The sequence below is a fragment of the Rousettus aegyptiacus genome, unplaced genomic scaffold (genome assembly GCF_014176215.1).
Source record: "Rousettus aegyptiacus isolate mRouAeg1 unplaced genomic scaffold, mRouAeg1.p scaffold_m13_p_2, whole genome shotgun sequence".
NCBI lineage: Eukaryota > Metazoa > Chordata > Mammalia > Chiroptera > Pteropodidae > Rousettus > Rousettus aegyptiacus.
In genome coordinates this window covers 147,183,917-147,203,872 of record NW_023416295.1, presented here as the reverse complement: position 1 = coordinate 147,203,872, position 19,956 = coordinate 147,183,917, and the positions used below count along the sequence as shown (strand labels likewise).

The 19,956-nt window shown below is 33.9% G+C and overlaps 1 protein-coding gene across 7 annotated transcripts in view; it reads right to left on the bottom strand.

Annotated features, from left to right (window-relative positions):
* The window catches only part of SLCO1A2 (solute carrier organic anion transporter family member 1A2), a 70,582-nt gene that overhangs the window by 22,639 nt on the left and 27,987 nt on the right, over positions 1-19,956 (bottom strand). For 4 of the 7 annotated variants that reach the window (XM_016140472.2, XM_036237410.1, XM_016140467.2 and 1 more), the window contains 6 exons: positions 13,823-14,009; positions 13,363-13,476; positions 8,638-8,779; positions 4,245-4,377; positions 2,148-2,248; positions 293-439 (listed from right to left, as the gene is read on the bottom strand). In XM_016140472.2, the coding sequence (XP_015995958.1) occupies positions 293-439; positions 2,148-2,248; positions 4,245-4,377; positions 8,638-8,779; positions 13,363-13,419 (580 nt within the window). In that variant the 5' untranslated portion in view covers positions 13,420-13,476; positions 13,823-14,009. Of the gene's footprint in view, positions 1-292; positions 440-2,147; positions 2,249-4,244; positions 4,378-8,637; positions 8,780-13,362; positions 13,477-13,596; positions 13,684-13,822; positions 14,010-16,362; positions 16,446-19,956 lie in introns of those variants that run through there. The other 3 variants (XM_016140470.2, XM_016140471.2, XM_036237412.1) reach the window with 3 other exon arrangements.

Here is a 19,956-nt window from a genome sequence, read left to right as displayed (position 1 = left end):
ATACAAGGGACATGTTAAAGAAGGCATTTGTAAATCTCTTAGATTGGGTATGGAGTGGTGCCAAGTAAATGGAGGGTACTAGATTTTCAACAGCAAAAAAGCAGATTTAGCAAAGTGGCTTATCTGGTGTTGTGTGTAATTACTCAGTTCAACAAACTTTTATTGATGACCGATTGTGCCAAGGTGCTCTGCTTATCATCTGGAAATTACTCAGTCCAAATAAATAACTAATATCCATTCTAAATGAACTTAACTATCCTGAAAAAAAGCTAAAGCAGATTTTCAAACTCACCAATATATAAAGGAGAATTTTCAGATTTAGCAAAATCTTCTATGTAGGAAATACCCAAAGGCATGATGGGGGTTTCACCAATTCCACGTATCATATTTCCTACTAGTACATACACCCACATTAATGACTTAACTTCCTTCACATAGTCTGCATTAAAAGAAAAAGACATTGCATTAGTATTTTCATAGTAAAATATTAAGCTATTAGTATAAGTGATCATTTTAAGTTTTGGGTAAGTATTTCACTGTTCTCATGTGGCATAGCACCTTGTACATGATTTATATTACTATGCTAGCGATGACTTATTGGTCTATCCCTCTTGAATTTACTGAGAGTGCTTAGGTATGACCAAGTGTAAGTAGTATGCTGGATCCACTTCCTACTGAGTTGGGAGAGACGAGTAGTATATACATCTCTTTCCAATTCAATGTTTAGTGACAACACATTGGTAGTTTGATGGAAATATTTACATCATAGAAACTGGCAAACACTAAAAGTTGGAGCCTTTTTTTTCTTCAAGAGACCCAGTTTACCAGCAACTACTCGACTCAGTTAACTGCTATGAGTGCTATTCCGTTTCTATACTAATTTTAGGAAGAGAAAAAAAAAAAAAACAAATATCTCTCCCTAGAATTGATACTATATTTCTAAGATTTAAATAAGAGTCTCACTGAAGTTTGAATTCTCTACAGCTTTAATTATTTTGTAGTCACTAAAAATATTTAACTGGGTAGTAATCACATTTTCTCTATAGCACCTACTGTGTACCATACCCACCAAATAACATTTGATAAAGAAATTCAGCCCAATTCTTGGAGCAGCAACTGCTTTGTAAAATAACAGAGATTGGGCCTAAGAGAGCAGATTTTAATAAAAGAAAAACTCAGGAAATAGGACTTGGGTCAGTCTTGGGCTCAAGAGAACACAGGCCACTGTTGATATTATTGTTTTTCTTCATTTCCCTGGGGGGTTCCTTTGGTTTAGAGTTTCTGGGACAGCTATTTTTACATTCCTTGAAACTATTTTAAGTCCCTCTGATTCCACGCTGGCAGTGAGATTCCCAGCCTTGGGGACTACCATAACTTCCACTGATATGAATCTAGCATAGAAATGTCTCCATCACAGGAAGACAAGCTCTGGTCTGGGATAAATCAACAGGGTCACCTCCAGACTAAGTATCACCAGATTATACAGGTCTCCTATCATACAAAGAGGCAGAGACTAGCACGTTGGTGTCTGGAACTACAGGAAGCCAAAACAAACATAGCTATTGTGTTGGACTGTAAAGTAGTATCACTGGTAAAGTGGGAGAAATGGGGTACAAAGACAAGTTCCTAGTTTAGTAGGAAGAAAATAGAGTAAATCAGAACTCTAATATACTTGTTTGCTTTCTCTGCTATAGAAAATCAGTGACATAGCACAAATATTTTGAACTGTTTCTATCTCTATTTCTTATTTACTATTTCTTATAATTATATAATTTACTATTTCTTATAATTATATAATTATATAGACCAAATTATCTGTTAAAATTCATTTCTCTAAGATGTTTTCCTCTGTGAAATTAACTCTGCAGTGGTCCTTGGATGGATGTCTGACTTACTTTTAAATAGCCATTTTAAAGAATGGACAAAGCAGTCTTAACAAGTATATTAAATATAAAGGAATAGCATTCTCTGTTTTAGCCATTTCTATCCCCTCCAGGATACCCTCCAAAGTTCCTGCAAAAAGAAAATATCTTATTTTCATTTACCTTATTCATGTAATCAAACCCAATAACTCATTCAAAACCCCTCAATGGAACATGTTCAGTTAAAAATTCATTGAACAGAAAACAATAAAGTGAAGTAACAACCTGATGGACCTTCTGTTGGTCTGAAAATCTGGGTTTCATTTTCCTTACACAAGAAACTGTTTGAGGATGAATTGCCCAAAATTATAGACTCATATTCATATCTGTATGAACACAGGGAAAACATGGTTATGTTAAGAAACTAATGAAGACAAAGTGAGCATTATATAGATTACTTCTTGCTTCACTTAAGATGTACCATCCAAATGCAGTAAAGAAGTCTTTTCATCTTTGCCACTTGATAATTGCAAACTGATATCATAAAAAAAAAAAATTGCCATTCATTGTAAATGTGCAATTCCTTGACAGCTAGCTTTTTATTACCTGCATGGGAAATATCTACCTTTAGGATTATTTAATATCAACTTTTTGTGAGTTTTAGGTGATCATTTCCTGGAAATAATTACTGTGGGATGAGGAACAAAAGCTAAAAAATAATAATAGACTCAATAAAGTATAATTAAGAAGATCAAGGCTTTGGGTGGAAAACAACACAACAAAACAGGTCTCCAACTTTAGATTCTCCGAGGTTTGCTCAGAAGAAATATATCCCCACTTTCTGAGAATCCAAACAATAATTCCTGCATGTGTTCATTAACCCTTAAGAGAAATAAAACGTATGCCTATTATAATGAAAAACCTTAGGAGAACTTCAAACACTGTGACAGCACAATGAAAAGACTTTCTCTTCTCATAAAAAGAGAAAGATTAATAGACTATGATCATTTACCTTAGGCGAATTACCACAAGATTCACATACCTTTTCTCAGAAAGTAAATTATTCTAACTTAAGCAACAGTGGAAGAAAAAATGTCCAGCAAAGTTTTACTGTGGATTCATTTCTATATTTCTATTAGATAAGAATAAGTCGAAAGAAAACTTGCCCTCTGAGTTCCAAATGAACCAGAGTGTTAAAATACCTTCCCTTAGAACAATTGCTCAGTTGGACCTATAGTGTTTGGCTGTTAACAGTGGACAAAAGCTTCTGTCTCCATACTCCTGAACCTATGAGATGTGCCAGCTTCAGACAAAGAAATAACACTTTTAGCAAGGGGTAGAAAGAAATGTAAATGATAGCTGAATCTTACTCACCATTGTCTTGGATAGGACAGAAAATAAAAGGAGAGTAAAAACTCTTTGCCTGGAAACTCCTGATCCCTTTAGAAATAACCTGAGTCAGCAAGATATCTTTTCCATTTAACTTATCCACTTAAAATCTAACAACTCATTCAAAGTCAATTCATTTCTGAAACATCAGCAAAATGACAATGAATAGATTTTAAAGTGGAAAACAAAAGAGCATGATGCCACGAGGATAAAGAGAATGAAAGATTTGATAAGAGAGAGTATAATAAGATTTTGAAAATGGGAAACTGGTAAATGAGTAGTCACTGAATTAGTAGATGTGAGAAATGCAACCATAGTAAGTACCTGCAGGGGAGAAACAAATAGGTGCCACACATCCCTGGAAAGCTTTGGGCAAAATATAAGACATTTCTAAATGCTGAAGTAGGCGTGGTTCAATAAACAAGAGGACTAGCTTAAAGTATGTATAAAGAGCAATTAGACCCTTATAGACATCATTTGCTATTCCAAATGAAAATGGTCTTTGACATTAGAGAGTTCAAGCAGGCACACTCAGGATAGGGAGGCCATACTTACAATGGGGTATATTAGGTGAAAAAAAATGTACATACTGAAAAGTGAGATTCTTGCTCCCACCTGGTTGGTGGCCAAGCTACCACCTCCCAGGCAAAAGATGAGAGAATCCGTGCCTAAGATAACACAAGTTATGGCCATTCTATGCCATCGGGGCAGTGGCGGGGTGGGGGAGTGGGGGCGGGGAACCCAGCCAGACTCAACTCCATAAAAGAAGTGTCCCAAACCTCTATTTTATAAATCGAAAAAATTACATGACTATGTAAGTCGAAGTGAGGAAACCAAGAGCACAAAGACCACTAGAACAGAATCTACATTTTCTGGTTCCCATTACAGTGCTCTGTACTCTTAGGAAGTATTGTTCCTAGAAAAAAAAATTCCAAGCTTCATCTCTTGCAGTTGAAATTGAACCTAAAAAGGCATCAGAGACTGAATACTTACCGATCCATGAGGAAATGAGGTAGAGACTGTAAGAAACACCCTACGCCCATAACCACACATCCAACACCAATCATTATAGGTCTATGTAACTTGGTTCCAAAATAACTCACAAATATAATCAACAAAAGGTTTCCTGGAAAAAAAAATGAGGTAAAAATAAATATTTAAATAAGTATGAATAATGTTTTAATTAAAAGCCTCATTCAATCATTTACCATTTAGCATTTATTGTACAAACACTGTCTCAAATACTGGGATTGGTGCTAGGGAGTCATAAAACAATAAATGAATATGACACAAACCCTTCCCTGAAGGAGAGCTATTTCACAATGTTGGCAGATACATAAACAGATCTCTATGGAACACAGAAAGTTAAAGAGAGCAGAGAAAGAGAAGCTACTGGGAGGGATTAAAGAATGGTTCTGAGAAATCTTGAAGATTGTGTTTATGATTGTCTAGCCTTAGGAAATGGAATGCAAAAGTTGGTGTCAGATTGTGTGTCACCTCTGGCCTCTCCCTCCATGCTGCTCCACAGAACATTGTAATGTTTTTCTATGCTTAAAAAGAGAAGCAAAAGTCAATTTCAGATACATAAATGTTTTATAACTTATGATTCAAATATAACTTCGTACTGGTCAACATGACCAAGCCAGAGATTTATGTTTATTTCTACTTCTTTCCTTAGAAGTAAGAAATAATGGATTCTTCATTTTTCTAAGTGGTCTTAGAAGTAAGTCTGGATTTGAGGAGTAAATAACTCAATAAAAAATTTATCTGCATGCTTAGGATAAAGATTTAAGATAAAGAAACTAATTGGGAAGCCTTATTATTAAGGAGTAAAGGGTTGAGTGAGTCAAACATATAAGTTCTCAAATTATACATTTTAATTCAATAATCAATATTTACCCTGATCCTACTATGTATAAGGAAAGTCATTTAAGAATTATAAAATTTCTAACTCTTCCTGAAGAAGTTAATTTTCTGTGTTGTTACAAATGTTTCTTTCTAGTCTTCCTTTTAAGTAGAGGAGACATTAGCCCCTATGTTATTTTCTATTGAGAATGCCCCACTTCTATAGCCATAGCAACCACACTGACCTCTCTAGGTTTCTAAAATCCCCATCATGTGGGAACTAGATTTATTGTGGTGATCACTGCATAGTGTATTTAAAAGTCAAATCATTATGTTGTACATCTGAAACTAATATAATATTGCATGTCAATCATACTTTAAACAAACTGATTGAATTAATCGGTTTTAATTTAATGAATTTAATTTAATTAATTAAATCTCTATTATCAAAGCCATCCATGTTGAAGGTATTGTCTCTTGAAGGCCACTGTTTGAAATCCACATCTATTTTTGAAAGAAAAAAAAGAAGATAATTTCTCTCTTCACGTAAAGGCAAATTCATCTTTTAAATTGCCCTGCTCTGTCAGTAAAATAATCACCATGAAAAGGAACAGGAAAATATAGATAACATTTTTGTCAAAGGTATAGAGAATGTTGTCTGTAAATATTACTGAGGAAAGGTAAGGAAGTGATACTTTTATTGGCTTCTGTAGATTACCTCTCCTTTTCCCTTCAGCAACTATTTTAGATCTACATCATTCTCCTCAAGCCACCTATCGCCACTCACTTTCCACAGTTAATATTTGTTAAGAAATGAGGGGCAATTAAAAATGAATATATCTGAGTTTTCCACCGTATGGCTTTACCACCTTCTTTAATTTCAGAGGTTTGTGGTACCATCTGAACATCCAAGGTCAAACACACTGCCTGGGCACTTTCATTCTCTCCAGAAACTTAACCCAACAATAAAAATTATTTTCTTGTATTTTAAGCCTCAATTCTCTCTACTACACTTTTGTTACAGATATCCTCTAGTTTCTTTCCAAACATTCATCTGTATTCATAGATTACACTTAGTCCCCTTCCATTCTCTCCTAAAGTCACTGCTCTACTCTCCCTGCTTTCTAAATTCTAAATCCGCTCTTCAGCTGAAAGTGCCCTGGCTAAGATAATCAATTATTTCCTTATTGTAAAACCTAGGGAATACTCCTCTATCCTTGTCCAACTAGGTATTTCTAATGCTTTTGATGCAGTTGACAATTAGTTTCCTTTTGGAGATTTCTACTTCCTTTGCATCTATAATACAGTTATCTCCTCTTTCCTCTCTCAATTCTCTGACTAAATCCTCTCTTAACACTTCCATGGGCTCTTTTTTCTATCTGTTCCTTAAACATCGATGTGCCTCAGAGATCCATTCTTTCTCTGTTCTATTTATCATTCTATATTCTCTTCCTGAATAGCCTCATCTCTTCTCTAGTTTTAACAACCACCTATGTATTCACTAATCAATAGTTCCAGCTCAGAGAGTTTCCCAATGCTTCAGACTCATATAATTGCAACGTGGACATTCCTACCCAAAGGTCTTCCTGGTATTACTACAAACAATTCACCTAAACAGAATCATCATCCCCATAGCCACCACCATTATCTTGTTCCCTTTCTCCTGTTCTCTGTCTTAGCACAGCTATCCACTCTATTGCCCAAGTTGTAAACCAAGGGACACACTCTTCTCATCCACCACATTCCATCTATCCCTATGTTCTCTGGAATTTAACTCCTAAATATTTCTTAGGTCACCGTCTTCTCTTTGCTTCTACCTGTTTGATCCTGACTCAGACCGATAGCTTTCCCTTGTGCTTTTTCATGATTCTTCTAGGATACTTTCCATGGATAGAAATCAAGGTTTCCATGAATGTGAATGAGGAAAAAATTGCATCTTTATTTTCACTAACTTAACTAAATATTAGCATTTCCTTTGATGGTGAAAAGAGGCACAGACTATAGTAGTATTGATGGTGCCTATGCCTTTGTCACAGATCGCCACCAATAGAAGCTATAGATATTTGCATATGACATTACAGTTGTTGCTGATACCTCAAAATATTATTCACACTAATCATTACTTCAAAATCAGTGTAATGTGCTGGTAAGCACAAATGTTACTATGTAACAAGTTGTTTTTATACTTTGATAATTTTATTTCAATATAATTGGTTTCCTTCGTACCTTTATAATTCTTATTTTATGGAATTCAAATATTATTCCATGGCATCAAATTGCCAAAGAGTCCTTAGTACAGAAATATTAATAACCTCTGCTAATGTTTTAGTGACTCTCCATTACCTAGAGAATAAGATAAGTTCCATAGCAAGTACACAAGGCTAACCATAGCCTATTTCTCCAAACTAACATCTTAATAATTCTACCTTAACCTTTGCCAGTCAACATTGGGCTGAATGTTGCTCCCCACACAAGTTACCATGCTATCTCTATACCATGCTTCTTCTGTTGGAATTCCCTTCACACTTATTTAACCCTGTTTCTTCATCTGAAAAACTTTTACTCATTCTTCAAGAGCCTACCTTCCCTAAGTGAGTTTGTGTCCCACTCTGTATTGCTATAGGACCTTGCATATACTTATGTTACCAAACTTACTGCATTCAATTAAAATTATTCTTTTGCATCTGTGCCCTCCATTATACTGTGAGCTGAGCCTATGCAAGTCTATATATAAGGAGTTATTTCTAACTTCATCACCAGATTCTAGCATACAGGTAGTACAGGGAGGGGCACCCTAAGAGACAAGATCAAGTATCATCTGTTTCAGCTTTGCCTCTCCTCAATTCTGATTTTTCTTTCAGATATTGGTTAAAGGCAACTTTTACTCTGAAGGAAGTAGAAGCCATGATGAAACTATAAAGGCTTTCATATTTCTACGTAGAGTGTTCACAGGAGAAATCTTTCCCTCCGTGATTTTCCCTCTCTGTTCTCATACCTTACCAGTCATACACAAAAATCAGGGCCTAAGAATAAACTTTATTCTTCTAGAGACTGTTTCTGAAATAAATTCAGAGGTATGAAAAGAGTTTCTTCTTTCCTCTGCACTCAGAAAGAATTGTCAACCTCACAGAAACAACAGGAAAAGAAAAATATTTGCTTTTCCCTTTAGAAAACAGATTTCTTTGTTTTCCATGATATCTTCTAAGTATGAAAATAGAGCTCTTAGGAGTTACCAAATGATAGATTAAATGTAAAAAGTCTAAATACTCAATTACTTATGCTAGATAACAACAAAAAACTATTAGAATAAATTTATTTAAAGTGGTGGAATATATGGCAATATTTAGCTGTTATTTAGAAGTAATATTTAAATGAATTGTTTCTAAGCTTATTCCAAAATTAGCTAAAAGATTCACTCTTTTTAAGAAAACATATTATTCAGTAAGACTAAATGGTCTAGAGCAATAAATAAGAATGAAATTCAGACTAGCATTATAGATAAAATAAAATATAAAAGAGTAATGCAGAAATAATTCATTACCAATCTCAAAGCTCCCATTAATAAATCCAACTAGTGATGTCGGGATGTTGAACTGTCTTTCTATCTGTGTGAGCATAGAATTCATATAAGATCCAGACAGTGTTTTGGATACAAATGCAAGTGTTATTGCTAGCAGAAATATCTAGAGAGAAAAGAATATAAGAAAACATATGAAAAACATTTTTAAATTGTATGTTTGCCACCTGTTGACAAAATATCTTCTACCACAGACTGATTGTATCCAACTTAAGTAAACTTTGATTTTGCAAGGAACTTTTAATGTGGTTTATTCTTTTGGTCTTTCATACCATGTTCTTTCTTTGGAAACTCAACATAAGAATAATTAATTAGTGATATTGAATATTGTATGTAGTCCCTTTATTGTAGTCTCTTTATTACATAAGCACATCTGGTACATACATGGCTAATGATTTAAACAGATCTTCAGCACTACAATGCTATCTGTAGTATAAAATAATACATATATGTTAATGAAAAAAAGACTTTTTTTGTGTAGCAAATTTGCTTAAGGTCTTCCTTATCCGAAGTAAATACAAATTATACATTAGATTACCATTCACTGCCATGTAATTTATTTAAAGCAATATATTTATTATAAAAAATGTTTATAAACTAAATAGATACTTGCTATAATAAACAAATATGAATATAATAAATTTCCATATATTGAATCATATTTCCTATATATTGATAAAGTTCCAGAGAGCAGCTAGGTTAATGAAATCTATACCAAAAATCGAGAACAACTTAACAAATAGAACCATGTGATCACCAGGAGCTAGTACAGTTTTACTAAATATCTGAGAAGTTAAAATTTTGATATTTATATTAAATTGGAAAGAAAAGGATTTAGAATTTAGCAAGGGATTTGAAAAAGGAGCATTGCATAGTGGGCCACGGTATAGTTAGGTGGATTATTTACTGCTTCAAAATCAACAAATTAGGGATAAATAAATTTAGGTAATCCTAATGGTGGTGGTCTCCAATCCTACGCCATAGGGGTTTTTTCCTTGGCCCTATTTAAAGATATTTCCTGGTGACACTTCCATCCCAGGAGACCATTCAATCCACTTTCCATCCAGCACACTCAAATCCCTAAAATCCTTATCCCACCATATTCCATATTCCCAATCTTGAACCAACCCCACCTTGTACATTCCTTTCAATATTATTCACAACATTTTCAAAGTCTCCAACCCAGCCATATGCTCGTTATGACCAGCTAATGATCTCAGCAACTTCACCTTCAAACTTACCTCTATCCTTGCTCTTTTAATTTCCTTCCCATCCTAGAAGAATAGATTCTCGTCCTCTTGTACAATAAAATGCCTCCACCCATGCCCTTGAATTCATTCTTCCCATTTGTGAGATCCTGATTCATCAATTATTATCTTCTTTCTCTATTTTCAGCCTCACACTGCCTCTGTCTCTACTATCTTATAAATATATTCAATATATTCGTGTGTGTGTGTGTGTGTGTGTGTGTGTGTGTTTGAAAGAATAGTCTAGATTCTTTGCCTAGACTATTTAACCTATCATTTATGCTTTTTAGTCTGGCTTCTCCTGAAGCTACTCCATAAAAGTTCATAAAGAACTTCCCGATTTCCAAATTCCATAGATACATCTTAGTCATCAGCTTATTTGATTCTCTGGATCATTCGACCCCATTAATCTCTCTTTTATTCCTGAAATTCACTCCTCCTATGCATATTTATATCTCCTCTTACCAGCTAGATCTTATTCAGTCATATCTTCTTTGGATAACTCCTTCAGGCTTTTGTCTTATATCTTGCACTCTTTATGCTTTATATGCTCTCTCTAGGAAATCTCACTTAATCCCATGACTTTAACTGTCACTCATATGCTGAAATCTCTTAAATGTATACACATTTAGTTGAGACAATTGCAATCATGTTTTAGTCTCCTGTAGTCTTGTCCACCTCTAGTCTCCCTTCTACCTCCCTTCCACCTGCCACCACCAATAATTTTGAACTTAGTAAACATCTGTCAGAATTAATGATTACCAAGGGATCCTGAATGCGCTAACTTATAAAAACCTAACTGCTTTACCTCTGTAAGTTTGCTGAATCCAAGTCCCCTACATACATTAAGGCAGTAGTCATTGAACAATGTATGAGCTTTGTTCTCTCTTTAATAAGTTAACATGTGATTTCACTTCTTAAAACTCTTTAGTCACTTCTCATAAAGAAAAATCCTACCTTATTTAGATGGCAAACAATGCCTCATCTATAGCTCAGTATCATCTCCTGCTGCTTGTCCCTAAACATCATGTTCTTATAGTTCCTTTAATTTACCGTGCCATTTCACATCTTAGCATTTTTCACAAGATGGTCTTCCACTGGTAATGCTTTTTTTTTTCCTTTGTGCATCTTATATAAATATATACTCAATTTTTTAAATTTAACTCTTATCATCACTTATCTCCCTGTTCTCTAGGTAGCTTTGCCCACTCCACTCACATCTTATCTCCCTACCCTACTGTGCCTTTCTCTATTACAGCCTTTATCATAGGGCAATTTATTTATGTATTTGGATGCCTATAATGTCTTCCCTCACTATACTTTGAGAAGTTCAAGTATAGGAACCATATACTATTTACCTTGTATCTTTGGTGTCTAGTAAGTGCCCGATAAGTAGTAGACACTCAATACAAATTTATAGGATTAATCACAAAATAAGAATTCAAAAACGTCCTAAAAAATTGGTCGGCGGTGAAAGTAAACTGAATGCAAGATGAAATGAAATAGGATTAAATATATCTAAGCCTAGAGTTAGCTGTACCAATTCATTTAGGAAAATCTGAGTAGAATTTTATGTGAAAAAGACTTGTGAAATTAAAACATCAAACTCAATATTAATCAAACTGTTATACAGCTGATGAAACAGTATGGCTATATCGCTAGTTATTTATCTTTTATAGTAAATATCATTTGTATAAACTCTGTCTCTCTTCACATTATACATTTTCTCAGAGCGCATTATTAAGAGTAAACAGTTTTCAAGTGATTTTATAATTCAGGTTTTGTATTTATAAGCAAGGTCTACCAATTAAAATACAAATCATATTTGGGAGAATAATTTATTTATTTAACATTTTAAGAAAAGAAACTGGAGACCCACAATCCCAGTGTTCTTTTCCTAAAACACCAGATTGGGGCTGAAGCTATTGGGTTCTATTCATGAAGTGAAAGCAACCAGTGGCCGTTCTGGCTCACGCATACCTGTATCTCCTCCTACCTGCTAGGCTCTTTCTATTCATGAGAAATAACTTCTATGTCTATAAAAGCCTACTAGCTTTTAATAATAACACTCCAAAATTTGAAGTAAATATATTGAGGACAGTCCTTTGATGCTTTCTAAAGAATTTTGCTCACTGAGCACATTTCTAAGTTCAGAGTAAATGTTTAAAAATCTGATTATTGAGTATTTGCCTCTCACTTTTACCTGATAAACTTGTGCTTGCAGTGTTTTCCCATGACATTCAGATCAATGTTTAATCTTGCTAAACTCCAAAGTAATCAAAAATTAAAGACCATTGTTTATAAATAATACCTGACTTGACTTTTATACACAAATGCTATCAATAATAATAGCTAGTATTTACTAAATGTTTACAATATTCCAGTCATTATTCTAAGCATGTAAAAAGGGAACAATCCTATGAGATAGGCGTATTTTACTACCCTTTTCAGATGAGAAAACTGAAGCACAAAGAGGTTAAGTAACTTGCCTATGATGTCACAGCAAGTAAGCCGTTGAACTCAGAAATGAACTCAGGTAGCCTGGGCATCACTTCTTATTTTTAGTCATTTAATATTAGGAGAAGAACATAAGAATCAAGGGAAAATTTAAGGGGAAATTTTAAAAATACAATTAACTTGGCACTTCAGGCAAAAGTAGTTTTCTAGATCTATACCACAATTCTCCACTTTCATGTACATGAGTAAATTTTCCCGACACATGTACAAAGAAATAAACCTTTGATAGGGAGAAAATTGGTGGCAGTGTCTTAGTTTGGAAACTACTTGCAGGCACTAGCTATAGAATCAAGATAAAGATCCTTTGGTTTAAAATAACAAATTTTGTTTGAAGTCAAAATGCCTTTGAAGCTATGCAAAAAGAATTTGCTCTGAAATAGTCAAATATACCAGAAATGGCTAACAAAATGGGCATTTTTTTTTCTTATAGAGAATAACTAACATGTGCCAAAGCTTGAAGTAATTTTTTTTTTTTTTTTTTTTTTTTTACTGGATCATTGTAAAGTAATTACCAAGTACGAATCAACAAAGTATTTTTGTCTAAGCAACCATTTTCTGGAAGAGATCTCTACACTTCTCTGGCCTAGAAGCCTCTGGGGTAAGCATTGAATTGGCCTTTAATCCAGGAAAATATGTCCTGCTGTAACATAACATGTGCATGAAAAAATTTAGTATCTTCTTGTTGAAGCATTTAAGTCCCTCAAAACCATTTCTGATTAAATTTTCTGAATTAATAACCTATTTGAACACATCCTCAGTTATAAAACCAACTTCATTAAAGCAAGAAAGGATCAATAAATACCTCAGGTTATAGGACATTAATATTAGATCACTTCATGAACATATGAGCAACTTTTTAAGGTCTAAGTTTTAAAAAACACAGTACATACATATATATCCACACGCACATAAAATATTTTCATACCTTCAACTTGGAAATACATCTTGTTCTATGAGTTTCAATTTTCTCAGTTTCTGCCATGTTGCTCTTCTGAGTGTTCCAAAGTATTTATGATTTAAATCTTGATATTTCTTAGTTCTATCATTTTTAAGACAAAAAAATCTATTAAATTACTGACAAAATCATAAATCCTTAATATTTTGAAGAAAATACTGAATCTGAATTACATAATCAAAATCCATTGTATTACAAAAATACCTGAGAAGCTTTTGATTCAGATCTAGAAAATAATGACATTAAAGAAGATTTAGCTGTTAATTTTCCATCGAAAAAGTTACATCAAATAACTTTGTCTAGTCTTTAGTGAGATTAAAGGAATTATTTCTTAAGGTCCCTTTGTAAAATAAAAACCACGTGGTTAAAGCAAAACTTTTCATTTCTTTAGCCAAAATAAATAGAATCAAAGTGAACTTCTTGGACTTACATGAAAATGATGCTTTTAAAACACACACACTTTGATATGTATTTGTGCTAAAAGTCTTCAGCAAGCCTACCAAAGTTCAAAAATCTCTGTTTGGCTAGGCTCCCTCTTGAAGTTCTTTGTGTTCCAAGACTTCCCTGGAGTTTCAAGAAAGGAAACACTTTCTGGGGCACTGCTGATACACAGAAACCTGGGGAGACATGGAATTTTAATTATGGAAATAGCCTAAGTAAAAATAACAAATAATTCTGTGATCTCGAAAAGAATCCTATGGTTAGTTGCAAGACGTGAGACTTAGGAGATCAGACCCATAAGTGCAGTCTACACAGGTAATAAATACGGACACACACACACACACACACACACACACACACGTAATGTAGGTGCACAGTTTTATATGTAAAAAAGATTACTTAAACTATTAAATTCTGATCTTTTTGTCTATTTTGTGTCTTGAAGCCAAGGTAATATTTTGTACCAAAACCAAAGTGTTTCACTGTGATAATGTTTATTCTAGTAAATCTACTTTAAGTTATGTGAATGATACATTAACGGTATTCCCAGTGTTAATTTATTAAAATCTTCTGAACAATATCCATTTAAGAAGGGATGTTGAATGCACTAACTTTTAAAAACCTAACTGCTTTACCTCTGTCCCCTACATACAATAAGGCAATAGTCACTGAAAAATGTATGAGCTTTGCTCTCTTTACTCATTCTTTCATGGTTACAACTGTATACTGAAAGGCCACTATGTGCCTGTCATTTTGCTAATCACAGATTTCAGAAGTGAACAAGACAGACAAGCTGTCCTATGGACAATATAAACTAGTTAGAGAAGGGTAAGTCTCTCTGAAAAGTACTTGAACTCAGATCCCAAGGAATCTATATTTTTATTTGAAAATTTTATTAAAACTTTTAAATAAAACACATTGAAATGGAACTAAACAGTGTACAATCAAATACAAATTGATCGGTATGTAAGAGGTGAAAATTATAGGTCATGGATGAAAATTATGAGAGACACTTTTGGCAATTCTAAATGGCCGTACGGATGAATTCATACTGCATCCATCACATAAAACGCTAAATCATCTTAACTATAATGCAAGTACACTAGTTTTAGAAAAATCAATAGAATGGGGCTATTTTTCAAAAGAATGAGAACTGTCATTTTTTGGTCTTCATCTGTAACCCATTTGCTTTTATTATAAACCTCTTAACTGCCTTCATGTTTCCCTTCTCATGATTTAGAACCCAATCTCTCTCCCCTTTCTTTTTTTTTTTTCTGTCCCTCCTTGCCAGTATCTGAGCTCAATATAGTTACCGAATCAAACAATAAGAGAGAGAGAACTTATTCCTCTTCCATGCTGAAGTTGTCTTCACTATTTTTAGTGGCTAAAAAAATTTCTAAATGCTTATTTTTCCTATCTGGCGAGGGGACATAGAAGGTAGAGGAGTGACTCAGAAAATCACCACATAGGGGAATTCTGTCATTTCTTCTATGCATTATGATACTATGTAAATATGTTGAACATATTATATAACCATGTCTCAAAGATTTATTTCAAAATGTGTTTATTATCTTGAGAGAAGTTTTGTAAATAATTGTCTCATCTGGGTAAGGAAGTAGTGTTTGAAACTGAGCACTTGGAATGAATTAAATGTGATTCAATTAACACTAAACTTTTCCTAATTTGCCAATTATACAGTGAAAACATTTTAGCTTTTCAGACACATTTCTTAAATTTTAATGGAGGAAAATAAAGTAATGAATGAATAATATCTATTATGTTTTTAAATAAAATTTATAAAATCCAATAGTTAATGTCACAAGGACTTTGAGCATTTTGGCCCCAAATCAAGGCAGGCATACATTGTTTCTTTGTTCCTTGCAGTTCCTGACAAGTGCCAGCCGTGTAAACAGTCCCCTGTTGTTAGCACAGTTTTGTTTGCACAGTGACTTCTGCCCCTGGAACCACAGCGTCACAGGATAAATCCTCATCAATCATCACTGATGATGAAAATGACTTGCTGAAGTTTTATTAAGAGGAGAGAACCATTTTATTTCTCTAATTCCTTCTCAGTTAAAGGGAAGCAGTGTACGTTCTCATAAAAATGTAGTGGAGTTTCTTCCATGACTATTGGTCACAACTCTGGGTTGTTTTGTTTTGTTTTGTTTTGTTTTGTTTTGTTTGTTTTGTTTTGCTTTGTTTTCAATTGTAGTAAAAGTGCATTACAGAATTGTTAATGTATATTCTTGGATAGCAGTACTCTAGAACTCTATACCCACTGAATAGCAACACTCAGGTTTTTGACACTCCTTAGTTGTCAGCCTTAATGACACGTCTCAATCACAAAAGAATACAGTTTTTTACAAAATAACTCCCTCGTTTGTGCTCTTTCCCCAGTGTTAAGTATATAGATACAGTATTTTACTGCTATAAATCACCTGGGAAAATACATACATTTAATTTTACATTATACTATTAAATTAACAAAATAAAAGCTTTATTTTATCATGCAAAACTAGTAGTACATACATGAAGAAGACTTAGGAGAACATCCTTTCCCTTGGGAAAAAAAGAGAGAGTCATACCAGCAGCAATCTATGAAAATCATTTATTACCAGAAGCTTCAAATGGTTCCTAGAAGAGAACAGCCTCTTGGAATGAATTCCAGCTGAAATAATTCAACCAATACCAAACCAAGTAACTATGTGCCAATGAAGCACATGTAGAACCAACAATGACTCTTTGTATAGTGCCTACCAAATTATTTTACTTCTGTTGATTCATTTCCATTAGAAATCAAAGAATAAAATATTGCATCCTGCAAATAAGCCTTGCATATATAGGTAATATTTTATTTCCTATATTCAGGGGAGGTATCAGGACTGCATCACTTTAGGCAAAACTAGAAGAGAAATTTTACTGAACCATAGAACCATACATATGATTTCACTAGGCAAAGCAAAAAATGAAATGCACAGAAACATAAGCAAATACTATGATCAGCAATCCAGCAATAAAAATACCTACCCTGTTACTCTGGATAACATACTAACTCTGGTAATAGATAAAGACATGGAAAAGCCGAGCTGAAAGCTGACTTCCCAAATCTTTAGGCGAACTAGTTGTGAATATCCTCGGTGTTACATCCTGTGCCAAGATTGCTGGAGTTTGATTAGATGATTGCCAGAGTAGCCAATGTTTTCCACACTAGCAATTCAAACCATTTCATTTCTTAAAATTATTATCCCAGTTCTTCTTTTCCTTTTCCCTGTACACATATAGTTTTAGATACAAAAAACATGTTCCTTCATTTAATTATAGCAAGTAAATACTGAACTGTTTTTTTTTTCTCACAGAGAAAGGGGTTTTATCAGCTTATGAAGTTCCAAAATGTAATAAAATATTTAGATTTTTTTAACCATTTATTTCTTAATTCACATTAATGGATATAGTCAAAATGTCAGACCTCAAAGTCCAGTCAACTCGGTTTTAGTCCTAGTTTAGTTGTGAGTTGCTTGAACTCTTTGAGCCTTTTTTTTTTTTTTAACTTTTCTAAGGCATTGGAATATTTATGCCTATCTTGCAAGATTGATATAAAGATTGAATTATAAAATTCACATAAGACCAACCCTTAGGATGGCTGCTGAAATAAAAGTCACTTCATAAATGGCAGTGATTATTATTCATTCATTCCACAAATATTTATTACGGCTCTACTATATTCCAAGCACGGTAGTTGATGCTAAGGATACAAAGATGAATAACATATGTGCTTACTCCCGAGGGGTCTCACATGCTATAGGAAGAGATAGACAATTAAATGATAATAATAGCTACTTAGTGCCACAGTGCAGACAATTTGAGCTAAGTAATAACAAGAGGCGATCAATGAAAACTGTTTATTTGGATATTCATTTGGAATATCAATTGAATATAGCATCATAGTTTTAAGTACTTGGGCTTTGAAAGGAGGGACAACTGGTTTGAAAGCCTTTTATAAACCAGGTGTACAATTTTGTACAAGTCACTTATCTATCCATATAATGAAGATAGTCTTTACCTTTATATCAAATAAGAAAATAGACAAAGAGGAAAATAGAACCCATAACAGGTAGTTCAATAGAGGAATTTAAATGGGAAACTAGTTACAAAGGTATTAGAAGAATTAAAAAGCCCGAATAAGCAGATGACGGACATCTCAGAGATTTATACCAGTGGGAAATCACTCCCACTTCTCAGAAAGAGAAAGGCTGAGCTACAGAAGCTTGAGCCCTTAGGGCACACGGCCACTGCCGGAGGCACCCCTTAAAGGTGGAGGGGGAGAAATGCCCTAGCTCTTCCTTACTCTTAACCTCATTCTCACCCTAATTCTTCCATTGACCATTTAACAGGAAATCAGAGGCAAGGGGGCCTGAAATTTTACTTTTGAAGTCGGTTCCTCAGGATAAAGAATCGGCAGAGGGAGTGGGGCGGGGCATGTGAAGCCAGAAAAACAAATGACTAACACGACCATAATCAGTTGCAATAGAGTTGAATAAGATAACATATTTAGTACTATGATGTTAGCACAAAATCAACATTCAGTGAAGCGTAGTTATTTATATTATTGGGTAGTATACCTTCAATCCTTAATGTTCTTTTTATTCTTAGCAACAGACGATTTAGGATATTTAATTAATTGCACAATTCACTAACACTTGACATTGCATATGTAAACACTGCAATCCCTAGGTGATACCAAATAAAACATGAGATCTTATCATCAAACCAACTAAATTTTAACTGACTCAAATACATTAACCAACTACTTTTGTATCAGGTAAATGCAGCCACAGTCACCAGATCTTCACATAGCAAGATTTATCCAGTTTTCTTATTTAAGTAGGGTATGGGGAAAATGTCCAAAAGATCCAAGATACCTAGTGCTAGTTATCACCAAGTGCTTTGTGAGGATGCTTCAATAATCAGATTAAAAACTGTACATTAAAGTCAGGAGTAAAATCTTTTCATGATGGAAAGAGAAAAGAGAGAAGGATAATGCTATTACTGTTCCTCATTCTTATAATTTTCTTCTACATAGATGGAATTCCACTAGCCCAGCATGCCTTTCCTCTCTCCTAATCCTCACTCACTCCAGTCGGAGAAGGCTGACAGGATCCAGTGATGACGTTGGGAAGTCTGGATATTAACTATAAGGAAGCCTGATAGCCAACAGAAATAAGCCACATTCCCTTATGTCGGCTTGCTTAGTGCTAAAAGTTATATTTTAGACTCCATGTGTCATACTTCTCTGTCTTATTTTTCAATTGATTCACAGTTAGTATGGATGGGGGAAGCTGATTTTTATATATATTTATTCAATGGATGCTCAAAAGACGCCAACATACCAGAAAAGTGTGAAGTAACAGATTTTCCTCAAGGACTCTTAATATTAGAACTTTAAAATAAATAAATAAATAAATAAATACAAGTTCTAATAAAATATGTACAATATGATATCATTTTTGGTAAAACTGTAAATATAATTGGAGATAATAAAAATATAAACATATTATTTTCTATATCCCAACCACTGTTCTAGAAGCTCTATGGATGCCAATCTATTTAATTCCTATAAAACTCTATGACATAAATAATAGTATCCCAATTTTAATGATGCAAGAATTGAAACACAGAGATGTCAAGTAACTTGTACAAGGTCACACAGCTTTACATGTCAAAGCCAAGATTTAGATTCAGGCAGTCTGGCCCTAGGGACTATTAACCACTACCCTAAGCTGTTGTTCTGCCTATGTGGGGTGCGTGCATGTGTGTGTGTGTGTGTGTGTGTGTGTTCACTGTTCTATTCGCTTAGATAAAATACTGAAGGACTGAAATCAGAGTCTTAAAAGTGATTGATTTTATTTTGGTTTTCTTTTGGAAATTCCTGAGCTGTTTTCAACAAAGATCATTAATTGTTTTTAAATTAAAAATTATAGAGAAAAAGGACAAGCATCATTGGAATTGATTCTTTAAAAATGTGATAAGAATGTAGCACATTTCTAAACCACATGAATGCTATATTCTTAGCTATTTCTATCTTTTTTCTTATTTCTCTAATTATTTTGTTTTCACTGAGAACAT